Source organism: Anarhichas minor, unplaced genomic scaffold, assembly GCF_050575085.1.
Source record: "Anarhichas minor isolate MPS153535 unplaced genomic scaffold, ASM5057508v1 ptg000022l, whole genome shotgun sequence".
NCBI lineage: Eukaryota > Metazoa > Chordata > Actinopteri > Perciformes > Anarhichadidae > Anarhichas > Anarhichas minor.
This window is the reverse complement of record NW_027466468.1, coordinates 2,798,436-2,813,764: the sequence shown is the minus strand read 5'-3', so window position 1 is coordinate 2,813,764 and position 15,329 is coordinate 2,798,436. Positions and strand designations below refer to the sequence as shown.

General features: G+C 41.2%; 2 protein-coding genes across 2 annotated transcripts in view; both read right to left on the bottom strand.

Annotated features, from left to right (window-relative positions):
* The window catches only part of spire1b (spire-type actin nucleation factor 1b), a 37,268-nt gene extending 35,943 nt beyond the window's left edge, over nt 1-1,325 (bottom strand). The window contains exon 1 of the mRNA XM_076096566.1: nt 971-1,325. Coding sequence (XP_075952681.1) covers nt 971-1,325 — 355 coding nt within the window. The remainder of the gene's footprint in view (nt 1-970) is intronic.
* A 2,572-nt stretch (nt 1,326-3,897) lies between these two features.
* LOC142955183 (V-type proton ATPase subunit C 1-A-like) lies at nt 3,898-11,077 on the bottom strand. Its single transcript, XM_076096628.1, has 13 exons — nt 10,938-11,077; nt 10,271-10,434; nt 9,573-9,640; nt 8,470-8,555; nt 8,092-8,186; nt 7,755-7,846; nt 7,468-7,566; nt 7,316-7,384; nt 7,110-7,202; nt 6,802-6,895; nt 6,120-6,217; nt 5,856-5,982; nt 3,898-4,551 (listed from the first exon to the last, which is right to left on the bottom strand). The coding sequence occupies exons 2-13, from the start codon at nt 10,400-10,402 to the stop codon at nt 4,453-4,455; spliced, it is 1,152 nt and encodes a 383-aa protein (XP_075952743.1). The 5' UTR covers nt 10,403-10,434; nt 10,938-11,077; the 3' UTR covers nt 3,898-4,452.
* Nucleotides 11,078-15,329: the final 4,252 nt, after the last annotated feature.

The window sequence follows — 15,329 nt, the reverse complement described above, 5'->3', positions numbered from 1 at the left end:
TGCCAGGCCTACGTCTGACAGGACACTGTTTTGTGTTCAGACAGACACAGACACGCCCATCACACGGCATGCAGTGTCATCTGTTTTGAATCCTGGTTGGTACCTTGTAAAAAAAAAAGCTCCTGTAGTGTGAGGGATGCTCGACAAATACCACATAAACGCTGTAACTCTGTCCCATGTGAGACACAAATTACCATAAAGCACAATAAAGTCAGGATAAACGCCCTGCATGTAGCCCCACAGACACTGTGCAAAGCCCCCAAAGGGATATCTTCCACAATGTTGCAGTGATTTATCATTTGGCTTGCTATATGCTTCCACTGTCTCCTTTCACTTTCCTGGATGTTTTCGGAGCACAGCAGGGCCCCCGTGTCACAGGCAGTTAGGAGCAGCTGTAATCAGGCCATTCAAAACACAAGGCCCGCGCAGGGGTGGACCATCACCCTTTTCTGTTCACACACTATACATCGGCCCCATGCATGCACATTTCAGCTTGCAATAATGACATGCTTTAATCGGAGAGCCCGCCGATGTGATGTGAAGTGGCAAACAGGCTGAGAGGCCTTCAATGAGAGATGTAGCCCGTGATGTACACACATGCACGCACACACACACACGTGCCCTAGGTGAGGAGGAAAAGTGAAAATCAGTGAGAGACATTTGTTTGTCAGTGATCAGGTGTAATTGGGCCCCATGACTCTGGCTGATGTTGTCCTGCTGTAGATTAAAGACTGATATAGCACCTGATCAGGGAAAACATCTAAAGCCTCTACGTGCTGGATGTTATATTTATAGTACTGTTATTGCTCTGTGTTATCACTATATTACATTAGGGATTATACACTAGTGATGTGATTTCGTAGGCTATCTTGTCTTACAATCACAACACCCCATTATTTGAAATGCAAGTGATGGTCTGGCCTAGATCGAGAGCAGCTTTAGGCGCACTCATTCTCACATAATAGTTTACCTTCACAGTCCCGGTGTTCCACCCTCACGGACCCGTCTTTCTGTATCCTGACATCCTCCGGTCCCAATATCCTCATCGGAGCCGCCGCTGATGATGCTCCGGCGGCGGCGGAGGAGCTCCCCCTGCTCCTGTGCCCCTTCGCCAGCGTCCTGCAGCACTGGTAACACACCGCCCATGCCTGCTCCTCGTTGATGGGCTGGCTATAAAGCCTCAGTATCTCCTCCAGGGAGAGACTCTCCACTGCCGCTTCCTCCGTCGAACTCATCGCGCTGCGACGCTGCTGCTCATCCCGGTGAGTCGCCGCCGCGGCGGCATCCGTCAGCCCTCCGTGGTCCCCGCGTCGCCGCTCGGCCATCCTTTCATTATCTCAGCAGCGCAGGAGGAGGAGGCCCGATTACGAGAGCAGGTCCAGGCCGATGTGTGAGAGGGAACCTGGCGGCATGGATGCTTCTCGCTCCTGCTCCCCGGGGCAGCGACCAGCAGCGCGCCGGTGGATATTTTTTCCCCGCCCGCGCTTACGTCTCGTCCAGGTTTCGGTACCACCAGCGCGGTCACAAGACGGTGTGTGCGTGTGTGTGTATGTGTGTGTGGGGGGTGGGGAAGTTGTGTGATTGTAGTCTCCGCCGTGTGTTTGTGTGTCTCATTACACAACCCAGCAAGCAAGGCTCACTCTTTCATCACATGATCTCTCTCTCTCCCTGCATCTTATTCCCTGGCTTTTTGAGAGGATTGATTAGAAGACATGGTCAGTCATTGATGCAAGATATTTCCTTCTGTTCCTTTTCAAATCCAGTGTGGTTAATAATTCAGATACAGTTCATTCACGCAGGTTTTATGGGAGTCAAAGTAGGATCACCAACCAGAGAATTTTCAAGAGGCCCCAGAATCCGCCCCCCCCCCAAAAACCCTCACATTTTCTCAGTCACATGCTTGTAGGTGGTGAGATGTAATCACACAATTTTTAAGGAAATATGCACCACTGAAGTACAATACCAGCTGAGGTGATGTACTATTTACGCCCTGCTTACGTGGTATGCATATGGGCTACTAAATACATGGGTGTTTAATCAATTAATCACAGAGTGACAGAAAACCTGGGGTTGACGGTAGAACTGTAACAGGCTATGAGTAATGCACAGAGGGTGGGAGGTATAGGGCACCTGCAGTCTACACATAATGTCTCCAGTTGGAAACATTTAGAGCTTTTTAAACATGTCTTTTCATACTTGTTTTTATTTTTCTTTGTCCATTGTATCATGTTTACATAGCAACACCAAACATTTTTTGTCCGGTGTGTTCATTGCTTGTTATTTGTAACGAAGTAACTGGCGCTGTTTATTAATTAATCCATTTTTATTTATATAAATGTATTTATTTATCAAATACTTCCCCTCTGAATAAAGTTCTATTGCGTCTGTTGTTTTTAATCTTTTTTTTTCATTTATGTTTTGTTGTGTGTTTTTTAAATCATCAGATATCAAAAGCACAAGCACAGTCCACCCACACAGGTGTTTTCACTTAATTGTCGAACAACTTTTTTTCTTCCAGGCATTAATATTAATGCTAGCCTACTGCTGTTGTGTACTTCCTTATTATGTTCCATTATATCTATTTACATGTTTGTGGTAGTTTCTATAATAATTGTTTCTTCCTTGGATACTTCATTCATGTGAATGTTTTTTCGTGATTTCAATTCAACTTGTTCCTTTGTAATATTTTCCTACATTTTTTCCTGTCATTTGTCTGTTGTATTCTACTTCCATTGCAATTATTGCCATACTTTGTCCCCTTAAGGAGTAGTTACCTGTACACTGATTGATCCAGTATTGACTCTCAATAATGCAGTTTAGAAACACCTCGGAGAGACGTCTGCATTCTGACAATGCATTTCTAAGATCTTTGTTAGATCAGTACATTGTTCTGTCAAATGTTATTTTATTGAGAGCCGTCAGTGCTGTGTGCAGATCTCTTGTATGACTTGATGCCATTTTAAGGTCATGGCACTTTCATGCAGTTCAGACGCACGTACTCTGATCTGTATGTGGTAGAGAAGTAAAAATAAACTGTTTTTACAAAAGCAAGTACTCTCCCGTAATGTACTTATTTACAATTTTGAGGTACTTGTACTTTATGCGAGTATCTCCATTGTACTTTATAATTCTACTGCACTATATTTCAATGGGAATGTTTTAGCCGTATGTTTATTTACCAGCTGTAGCGTCTTACTATTATTTCAGATGTCAGGCACAAAACACAAGATCAGTTTGTAAAACATAATGAATCATCGACGTAACAATAACACTGGCAGGGTCACTTTGCATATTGTGTCCAATGAATGTACTTTTGATACTGTAATTGAGGTTTTGTCTTCCAACATGTTCAAATATACCATGCAAGGACCTCGTCTTCAGTGTCTGTTTGGTGCCCTCTGCTGTCGATGTCTCCAGCTGTCCTCCATGTTGAAACTGAAGTATTTCTCCTGAAGCCATGTGGATTCCAAAGGATTTCTGCTTAAAGAGGAACTGTCCTTCAGACGGCCTGCAGCTCTGCATATGATCATGAGTCATCACGAGGCTTCACAGAGGATCTCTTTTTACTACACAGAGCTGGGTCAACATGTCTCTTTTTCATTTCTCCCACACGTACATCACCATATCACGCTTACACCGAGTTCATATTGATTCGTTTTTGTTTATTTAACCTTTATTTTGCCAGGATAGTCCTATTAAGATTTAAAACCTCTTTTCCAAAGGGAGTTCTGGCCAAAACCGGGAGCATAAAAGTTTCACACACAAAAGACCAAATAACAGACTTTCACATATCTATAAAGTGAAATAATTTTTTTAAATATAATACAATAAAATATCCTGAATTCAATAATAACAAAAAACCTGTCACTTATGAATCCCTTCACAAATTCCCACACATTTGATAAGATTTATTCATCAATCATATTTATTGAATCACTGGCTTACACACAATACTCTGATACAGATCTTATTTGACAGCAAATATACACAACATGAGACGACAACACACACACACTCGTATCACATCTTTGTTACGTAAAGCCACCCCACAATCTCATAAACACATAGCAGGTCTGGTTGCCGTGGGTTACAGTGATAACATGTAAACATAAATCCTTGAACATCGAGGATGTCGCTGTCAATAAAAGCCAACCCATGTGGAATGACGCAGTAAATATACATCTTTTAAACATGATTTCTTAATCAATTTTACATCAAAAAAGAAGAAAAACAAACTGTAAACAAAAACAATAATTAAAAGTCTTTTTTTGTATTTTGGTTGTAAAAGTGGTAGAAGCTCGCTGTTGGGCTGTTTCACCACAAGGAATGAACATGCAGCGTGTCATTCAAGCGGCTGATAGGGAGAGGCGACAGTGAGGAGACGGACAGTGCGCGGGGGGGGGGGTTGTTGTTATTATCAGCACTCAGCATAAAGAGAAAATGAGGAAAGTGTTAAACTTTAAAGTCAAACAGGTTGCAGTTGATCTTGTCGTAGACGTAAGGATAATACTCCTGCTGGCTCAGGTTCAGGCCCGGGATGTCCATCGCAACCTGACAAAAAAACAACACACAGAAAAAGACAGTTGAGGCTGTTAGCGTGTGTAAGCAGCTGTTTTCAAAACTGAGAAATGAACGCCACCCATGAGGTCAAATGAAAAACGTTCTGAGGAAAACACAGCAGCATGTAGTGTTTAGCTAAAAACATCTCACTCCCTAAATCCCTAAAATTAACTTCAAACTTTGAAATACAAACGGATTTGGATTTTGCCAAAACTCCATTTCATGCTAAGTTTCTTATCAGTAACTCATTTACACAACTAACTCAAATTCATATTTTTGATAAAACATTTTGGGACAAAATGTCCTTTCTCACTTATAAGGCCTGATTATATATAGTAGCAGTAATATACTTACGTTGAGGGCATATCTTCCAATTTAGAAATGTTTTTTTGTTGTTTTTTTCCTACAAGTGCATTGTGGGTTGATATAAATGTGTTTGTACATATGGATGTGCACACGTACGTGTGTGTGTATATATATATATTAATAAAGCGTAAATAACAACAAAAACCTATTTATACAACATTGTTTAAAGACTGGAACATCAATCAATACAGCCTTATGCCTCAATATAAAACATTATTTGGTACACGACTGCAAGTTCACAGCATAGATTGTATGTAGAGGTTAAGACCACTGTACTACTTTTATTGCAGTAACCAGCTCTGGCCATGAGAAGGAGCACCTGTTACTATCTCACGCAGTGATGGAGGAGAGAAAGAGATTGTGTCCCACATTAATAACGATTCTATACAGAATCTACGACATGCTAATCGTCATACTATGTTTTTGGAGTTACATATCCCTGCCCCCCAAAAAACATCGACTTACTTTTACCATTTCACTAACAGGAAAGTATTCAGTAAATGAAAAGTGAGACTGAAAATATCAAGCTTTCATAAAGTGTGGTTTGAGTATACTTTACTTTGTCACTTCTCAAGTGTGAACACACTCGAAAGCTGCTTTGAATTAGTGTGTAATGTGGCTTTAAGACACATGGTCTGTTGTTGAAACTAGTTATTTTGCAATGCACTACATTACAATATAACATTTATGTCTATAATAGCTACAAAGAATAGTCTCTGAAAAAGATACTTTGGGATTCATTTAAGTCATGGAATTATTGTAGGGATACATACCGACATAATATTGTATATCCTAACTTCTGATAAGATAATCATATTATAAGGTTATTATTGTAGCACATGACTATGTTCCTCCGAGATGTGCAGAGTTTTTCTTGTTGCTTCTACCTTGTAGTGAGAGCCGTTACACAATCATATCAAAGTACTCACGTCGATGATAGCAGCTGCACTGCTGTCCAGATGTTTGTACAGATCATTCAGCACCTCCCTCAGCTTCTTCATGGTCTTCTTGGTTGGCTGCAAGAGCATGGCCTGAAAGTTCACCGGCAGCCCATATCTGGAGGAAAACGTTACATATACAAGTAATGCATAAATCACTTTCTTTCTTTATTTTGTTTTTGAACTGCTGCCAGTTTATAATCAGTTATACTGTATGTATGGGCGATATTGAGACTGTATTTCTGATGACAGTACCTTAAAACAGATTCCACAAACACCCTCAGTGCTTTGATGTGAATCCATGCGATGAAGGCTTCACTGAAGTTCACTTTCAGCCATCGGACAAGCGGGCCCTGCAGAGAGCAGATACGGATTAGGGTTATAGCTTTTTTTGGGGATGTGGCACTCTTACAATCTCGCCCAAACAGGAGAGGAAAGAAGATTTCAAACTGATTCAGGCTCTTTAATTGGCTGTTTTCTGAAAAATAAAATGTAATCACTCAATTATTTCTAATACAAAAAATCAACCAGTCAGATAAAAAACAAAACATTTGTAAAACTACTAAATTGACATTATCCTAATGAAAGCATTGCTTGCTGTTTGTCATCTTTGGGTTTAATCATTTTCATCATTAAACTAGGAATTCTCAGCAGTTGTGATTTACTACCTGGAAAACCTTCCCCATTGACATACATTGTCATAGGAGAAAATGGTCATTTTGACAAATAAGAGTAACTTAATAAAGAGACTAACACCGACCTCAGCCAGGATTGACATCTCTGTAAGTTTATCTTTATAATGTACTCAAAATTAAAAAAGAAATTGCAAACAAATCTCCAAGAGAAAGCTACACAATAACTACTTACACCAAGACTATTTGCAAAAGAAAACAACTTAAGAACAACGATGAAAATGATTTCCTGTTCCATCACTTACAAACTGCTTCTTCTTATCTGTGCAGAGCCGCGTCATCTCCTCTTTGTCTGCCTTCATCTCCTCCTCGTTGTACTGGAACTCTCTCACTGTGAACCTAGAAACAAGATGTCGGGGGAAGAAATCAGCTTCATCTCATCGTGAATATATCTGTGTGTGTATAAAGTTCCGAATATAAACCCTGTGATTCAACATCCACTTGATATATTTAGTCAGAGCTATCTATATTTGCCGCACAGTCTGGCTTCCTTTGAACACGTTTCACCTCTTGCCAATGACGGCGCGTGTTTTCTCAGTGCGACGACTCTTACTTGTTCTCTCTGGCTTTGTGTTTGAAGTCGTCGATGGCTTTCAGGAACAGAGTGACGCTGAACAGTCCGCTGTCATTGTCTTCAAACAGCAGACTGGAGGAAAAGACAGGAACTTGTTATACGGCTGTTATGATGCTCACGACAAACTGTAAATTAATGGCCATATAAATACAGATGAAATCAAAATCACTGATGACATCACTCACTTTGAGGATCGGGGCACCACCATCTCAGCCAGTGTCTCGTATGTTTTCTGCCAGTCTGCGTACCCCAGCCTGAAAGAACAGAGGATGAGGAGACACTAAGAGCGCAGCTCATCTCTCTTTCTCCTGAGGCCTTCTCGAGAAACAATACTCACTTTGGTACAACTACCAGCATAGTGATGAGGTACTCCGAGTCGAGAACGAAGTCTTCCTTCTTGACGATGTCGGCCAGGCTCCTGGTCAGCAGGCTCCCCCTGGTGGCGGACGACAGTGTTACAATAACATGGACGCGACACAGAGACGGCATCGACAAAAGCTGTTCGGAGTCGCAGTAACTTTTCTGACCATGCCGACACCGTCACGTGAACACGGTAGATGATCCGTGAAGTTAATATAATTTGCTTTTTGATGACGTGCACATTGGTACATGTAGGTCACTCACGCGTTCTTCCTCTCTAGGTTCTGCAGGTTTCCCTTCAGGTTGTTGTAGGCGGATGCTCTGGCCTTCAGGTCATTGTCAATCTGGCTTACTTGCTGGGAAACGGTGAGAAACGTGGATGAAATTATTTACGACCGACAAGTAAAATGCAGAGTGACATGCCCTTTAAGACACACTCTCCGCTCAGAGCCCCTATAGGCGCTGGATGGGCCCAGTGGGAAATAGAATCCTACACTAGAGCTCTACCACTGCCATCTAGACTACAAACATACACAGAGACAATTCACAACAATATATGTACAAATATTGACAAACGCACACACAGAGTGCAGAGACCTACCTTTGCGATGATTTCAGAGATGTTTTTAAGTGACTGTTTGATGGGATATTTTGCCATGTCCCATTGGAATCTGGTGATATAGGTGACAAGATCAACTGGAAAAAAAAGACAACAAGAGACCGTCAGGCTATAATCAGCTTATTATCAGATTATATTGAGACAGAAGATAAGGTAAAGCTACAATTTCATTACAGTGTGATTTCAGATCTGATAGTTGTCAGTTCGAATTTTCAAGGACGGTTAAGAATATTCAGAACAACATCAGTGTGACTTCAGTGTTATTAGCGTTATAGTCTAGTTAACTTTGCTTCACATTTCCATGGCTTGTTTTGGTGCTACAATAATCTTGACAAGTGTTACTTGCAAACATCAGTGTACCTCCGTTGGCCAGCAGGTTCTCCTGCACTTTGTCTCGACTGTCCTCCAGCACGTCAGCCATGTACTGAGCAACCTTCTTCACCACACTGTGAACAACCGGGAGACATCAAAACAACGCCATGCCAACGCAAACTGAGAGCACAGAGCCGGTGCAGACCGAGTGTTCGCCCTGCACATGCTCACACGACCTCATCTCCCAAATATAACACACACACACACACACACACACACACACACACACACACACACACACACACACACACACACACACCAAAAGCTTTCACATATTACTGTTACGGTAATTTCCTGACAAGGCAATTTATAATATGGCAGACTTGCAGAGGTTCAGGATTTTTAAGCGTTCAGCAGCACATCAAAAGCAGAGCTGTGTCTACAGCAGTGAAGCCAGCTAGACACTGACAGCCAAGTCACACCTCAAGCCTAAAAATTCATAAGAAAGTACATCTGCCACTTAGGTTTAATCTTGTCTATCTATAAAAAGATTTGTATTGTTCTTATAATGACAAAGGACAACAAAATAACCCATATCCAAATAATCCAATCAAAACTCCAATAAAATGCATTTATGGGTGCAATTTTAGGTATTCTTTTTTCTCCCCAGATACGGTGGACGAAAAGGAACTAGATTAAAGGCTGCAGTCAGACAAAGTGAAACCGTGTGTTTCTCACAGTCTTAGAATATCTACAGAGGAAGCAAAGCAGAGCTCAGGCAGTAATGGCTCTGTGTGAGTTTTGGGATGTCAGCATTTCCAAAAGGCTATAAATTACACTCAAACACACTCGGGGCACATAAGTCATTGGGTATAAATACGACTTAAAAAAAGAGCTGCTGGTGTGTCACCCAACTGTAAATTGCCGAGTTTAGACTGCGAGCCCCGCTAGCCTCTGGCCCCTGTGAAATTCCTCACTGTTACAAGGTAAGGGAAGGGATTAGGGAACGGTAAAGCAGCTACATCAGAGAGTCAGGGGTGCTGTGCAGGTTAGGAGATATTTTTTATCATTATCATTTAGCACTAAAACAGTAATCAGCCCTCAGTTAATAGCAATGTTCATTCCAAGTCAGAATACAGAGGGTGGCATACCTTTCAACAAAGGAGTCTAATTTGGCCAGTTCATCCGACAGCCCAACCAAGACATCTAGTGTCCCCACCTGTTGTTCAACACAAAAAGTCAAACATCAGCACATTATGCTTTTGAGCACATTTGAGTCGTCAGCCCTGAGATTTGCGTCGTTTTGAAGCGGGGGTCAGCGGGGTTGTGTTTTAACAGTGACATCTGAGGTCCAGTCCGCCTACAGTGACATCCAGAGGGGGGCCCTGTGTGCTTATGATGGCGCCTCTTTGTCCGGGGCCACTCATGCATCGCTAACAGTTCCAGGAGAACATCGCAGCCCCGCGAGGCTGCAAGGTCAGCGGGTTTACTTCACCTTCGGCAAAGAGAGGAACCGAACCAGACGAGTCGGGCTGCTCTGTGGACAAAAACTTCACCAAAACCGACCGCTTCAACATGCAGGCGACGGATCCGTGTGAAGACTGCTTCCCATACACACAATCAGCTTACTCTTGACAGTGGATATATCAGGTGAGTGAGTTTAGCCTATTTTTACATGTAAAACCACCATTACTTTCTTCTTTTAAAGGATGAAAAAAGAAACGTATGTGCACATTCTACTACAACAGTCAATAGATTGATTACCACAAAGTCATGCCTCTGTACTTCAGCATGGGATAAAAGTGTGATGTTGTGAAAAGCAGAGAAGCCCACAAATATCCATGCTAACCTTGAGGTCTGGGATGTTGAACTTGTGGTTGGTGGAGAGGTTGTTGGTACGTGTGGTGGCTGCCATCATGGTGTCCCATGTTTGCTGGCAGGTTTTCTCTCCCGGTGCAGAGATCAACCAAAACTCTGACATGGTTTCGACAGCACTGGTGAAGCTAGAGAAAACTAGAGAGGAAGACTGAATTCAGACTGATGTGTGCTGTGTTATGATACAGCTCAGCAGTTAATAAAACATTAAGAAACAATGAGTTTGTCTCTTTGTCAACAGCACTGATTTGGTTACAGTGCAGGTTAAGCACTGTGTTTACATGTCTCCCCTCTTTAGCTACATCTTAGCTCCAAAAAGCTGCTGTGCTGTTTACCACTAAGCTAGCAAGCTAATGAAATGATGCTAACCTAGCAACAGGAGCTCATTCAGTGTTTAAGTCTATTACAGGCGGTTTCGCAAACACTAACGTATTACCATTAACTTACTGCTACTAACGTTACAGAGCCAGAAATAACAATTAAACGATAATCATACTATATCCAAACCGAAGCTAACAAAAAAAAGATGGTTAAGGTCAAGCAACATCCAGCAGGGATTAGCTACCCGTTAGCCACTTAGCTTTGTCACAACAACAGCAGTAGCAGAGGTGATTATGCTAGTGTTTGACAATTTCACTCACCTGTGAATACCAAATGTGTCCGTTAGCAGTGGAAATAAATATCGCTGTTTATGGCTTGATAATTTTCATAGTTGCCATTCAATACAGTTGGTGAGGTCTCCTGACAGCAGCATCAGAGTCAGCTGATCTGCCAGAGGAACCGGAAGTCCTCTCACACGCTCTGCTCACTGGGGAGACTCCTCAGCGACCACGGCCGGTGGACAGCGGGTACTGCAGGGCAAGTAACTGAAATAATGTCTGTGTGATGCTGATTGTTGTGAGTGACTTTGATGCGGAGGTTAAAGGACACTTCGGTAGGGCAGATGCGTGCAAACATATACGATAGAGGCCATGCCATTTAGATAAAGGAGGGTCTCAGTGACTAAGCCACACTCTACAAGTCAAGTCAAGATTGTATGAATGTCATGCAATAACATAGATCAGTAACCTCCACGAATAAAGACTTTAATTATTAGAGTGGGGAAGACATTTCCATGACAGTCAATTTTACAGAAACCAATTTCGGTGACCCAACACTTTTACTCTTGACATGGAATTTAACCAAATTTCCTAAATTACAAAACGTGATAAGAACTCAAACCCCAGATTTGAGTGTCAGTCCACATTCCAAGTGTATTATTACATTATAAGAGAAGGATACAAGTGATCTTGGATGCAAAGTCAGCAAGCATTAAAGGCTTTCGAGTTGCTAAATTTGGAAATGCCGGCTCAGGTTTCCTGACTTTGGCTGTCTCCTGCACAGAATCTGAAGGAAAACGCCACCCAAAGGGACATGTTTATAGTTCAGTGGGTCTGGGGTTCATTGTTTGGGACACAATGGTTGGTCTGCCTGGAGCCAACCCTCGACATCAAACGGCAGGTCGAGTTTGCCCATAGCTGGCCAGAGGCCAGTCTGCCGGGATGTTATCAGGACATACACACATGCCATAATCAGTCAGTCTGGAGAGTGCAGACTGCTGCTGAGAGTCTGGTGTGTGCTCTCCTCTATGTTCAATAAGAGAGAAAAGTGTTGTTTTAGTAATAAGTAGCATTGAATGGAGAAAAAAATAACAATTTGCATGCTTACACACACTTACACTTACACACATTCAACATCGTCACCTTGCATGGACTCCCAGAGCTCTCTGGAAACCATCACAGCTACTCACACACGACTGACAACAGATCACTTCTTCCTCCATGTCTGTAGAAAACACTCACTGTTTTTCTTCTAGTTCTGAAACAACTTGTGCGCTCCAGGGATGAAGGCCTCTCTATCTGCTTTGTATACACTGTCTCACTGTGCACATCCCCTGTTCAATTTGAACCTACCTGTAGTCGGTTCACCTGGACTACGGTGACCTACTGTTTCTAGAAATTCAAGCACGCTCACATACACAAAGCCTACATGATGGCTATATATGTACATGTGAGTGTGGATACACTGCAGGATACAGATGTGGTATTTAGACTGTATCTCTGCAGTTGCATGTCCACGTATCTCAATGCACACACACCGTTATGGACATTCTCCAACATGACCTTCCTGCAGAACATCTTAAAAAGCACAATGCAATATAAAGTGTCTGTATTTACTTTAATTGATGTGATCTTTCTGATGGTATGATTTTCTCAGAAACAATATACCTTCACAGTAAACCACCTTGTATGAACTCAACTAACAAAGTGATGCTATGAACTTATTAAGAATGACTTTTACTGCAATCTATCTTGGCAGAGAGGAAACAAGGGGTGAAATGTGCATCTTTTTTTAAAGATTGGGTTATTGTTCGACCATCATGGTATATCTTGCTGTATCTCTCCACCACTTTGATACGATTGTTGAAAATGACAAGTCCTGGGAAAGCCCAGAGATAGGTGCTTCCTTTCAGGTGGCATATTGTAGAACCCCCCCAAAAAATAGAGATATTTTACAATACATTTTGTTAGGTGTGTCAAAGATTGCATTCAATTTTCAGAAATGCCGATGTAGTTGTCAGCAAATAGACTTTCACTGGCATTCTTGGATCAGATCGTTTTAATGAAATGGCTTTTGTATATTTGTTGTATTCCTGCAGCCAGTTTTCCCTGCTTAACATTCAGATCAGTGTGGGGAAAACTTTGTTCGGAGGTCCTTTTACTGAGCAACATTCTTTGGCAAAAAGACCTGATGAGTGACTTAACAACACCAGAGTCTGTTGCATAACACGAGTTCATGTTGGTTTAACCAGTCACTCAAGTCCCTGTACTGAGTGAATTATTTTTCAAATAGGCAGAAGTACAGTACATTTATAGATGTATTCTCTTGATTCTGTTTATATATTTATTTTAATGAGTTTTTTTATGCTTAGAAACTAAGAGGACAATCAATTTTGTTGAAGGTGCTTTATTATTTTATGTTTTCGTCGTTGGAACATGTTGTTTATTCCTCTCTGACTGGAGACTCTTGGTCAGTCAGGGTTCATCTATGCTGGGTCTTTCTAAGTCTGTGTGTTGATGTAATCTTTTTGTAATGTTTGCAAATATGAATTCCTGCTGCACAATGCAGCCACTGGAGTATTTGCCCTCACAGTGGGTGGTACACATGTCTGGCTGACGCATACCCAACGGCTGCGATGGCCATTATGATCCAAACAATGGAAATCAAACATTGCGCTTTACTGGAAGCCACTTTAGATGCTATCCGTGATTAGACTTATATATACATGGGCTCGTTTAGTGTCGCAGAAAACCGGCACAAAACACGGAACAGCTTTTGTGTTGCAGTCCGCATGCCTCTGCGGCCTTTACAATGGACCCGAAGCAAAAGTTTTATTAGTGAAACAAATGCTGCTATTGTTTATTTGTTCCCCCAAGGAGTGCTCAAAGCTCATCTAATACACTGAAGAATTTCACAGTTTTGTGAATTCACACCCATTCTGGTTAGCTGCTATGAAAAACATATGATCTCAATGAAAGAAAAGGGCTTCTGGATATATGGAATCAAAAAGTGCATTGAATCCTGGAAAAACCCAACATTATGCCCAACTTAGAAGTGAGAGCAAGGATTGTTCTAATGTGTATTTCAAGGATACACATTTTTGTCAGATTTTAGTTGATTAAAAACTGCACTGTGTCTCCGTCACTCTATAACAATTCATTGAAACCACTGAACTAAGGGAACATTCAGAGGCCAAAGGCTGCACAGACACAGCTGAAAATAGACTTTGACTCCAGGAAATATGAGTGGATCGTTACAACAAACACAAACCTAATACACATTTCATAAGTATACAATTTCTAAAATTGCAACCAAAACAAAATAAAATAACATTCTTTGCAAATATGCATTAACCTTTAGAATCCTATAAGATAGATAGATGGACGGACAGACGGGCGGACGGATAGACAGACAGATAGACAGATAGTTTATTAATCCCACAAAGGGACATTTTTATTTTACCCTGTGGAATTAAACACATGTACATTTGAATTGGGGACTTTATGTCTAGGTCTGTGACTCTTAAGATCAAGATGATGTCAGTATTGGTATGGAGTTAAAACAGCGCCAGAAAAAACACTTTCCCTCTGTTTAGCTAACAGTAGCTGAGCTTTCCATGGCCTCCTCCTCCTCCTCCTCCTCCTCCTCCTCCTCCAGTGTTGAGGAGGGAGACATGCAAATGTATCTCTTTGGAAAAAACGCTGCCCCAGCCCCTGCACTTGCAGAGGCTGGCACAACTTCTCAAAGTCACCACAACAAAAGCAAAAGGGAAAGGAAAATCCATTCTGAGCTTGAACTTTGGGCAAAATACATGCAACCATCTACATATTACTAGTGGGACTGCTGCTTTGCAACCTTGATTTTGGCTACAGAAAAAAAGCAAGTTTCTGCCGATTTAATTGGACATTATTCTGTCCTTATTACTGAGCCATGGGGAATACAATGAAGACATAACACAGGTAATTCTTGGAAAATTTGACATTGATCAGGTTATTATAAATATAGCTTGTCAACCAAGTCATTCTGGAAATGGTATGGAAAAAAAGAATATAACAGCATATTATACTTATCTGTAAATTAATATAATTTTGAATAATATGTATTGTTATTACTATTACTATTATTATTATTGTTTTTTATTTTATTTTTTATCGTTATTTGTATCCTTATTATTATCATTATTTTGTATTATTGATAATAATAGTGATAACAATAATATTATTATTATTGCAAATTAGGGCCGGGGTTAATTTTTGTAGTAATTTGTGCCCTTGCTGATAAATGCTCCACATGAGATCTAATAAGGTGTAAATCTAAGGTCGTTGTCTTATGTTTTTGTGATTTTGACAGCTCTAAACTCCGCCCATCTAAAATGCGTCCAGCTGCCCACTCTTATGTAGAATCACACCGGAATAGCGTTTTATGTTTATATC

What these genes read in the sequence shown, in the direction of transcription:
- LOC142955183 (XM_076096628.1), bottom strand. Translation starts at nt 10,402, where the DNA reads ATGTCAGAGTTTTGGTTGATCTCTGCACCGGGAGAGAAAACCTGCCAG. An exon ending in TCAACATCCCAGACCTCAAG is followed by an intron (nt 9,641 to 10,270) that starts GTTAGCATGGAT and finishes GTTGAACAACAG; the next exon opens with GTGGGGACACTAGATGTCTT. An exon ending in TTTGTGGAATCTGTTTTAAG is followed by an intron (nt 5,983 to 6,119) that starts GTACTGTCATCA and finishes GTTTTCCTCCAG; the next exon opens with ATATGGGCTGCCGGTGAACT.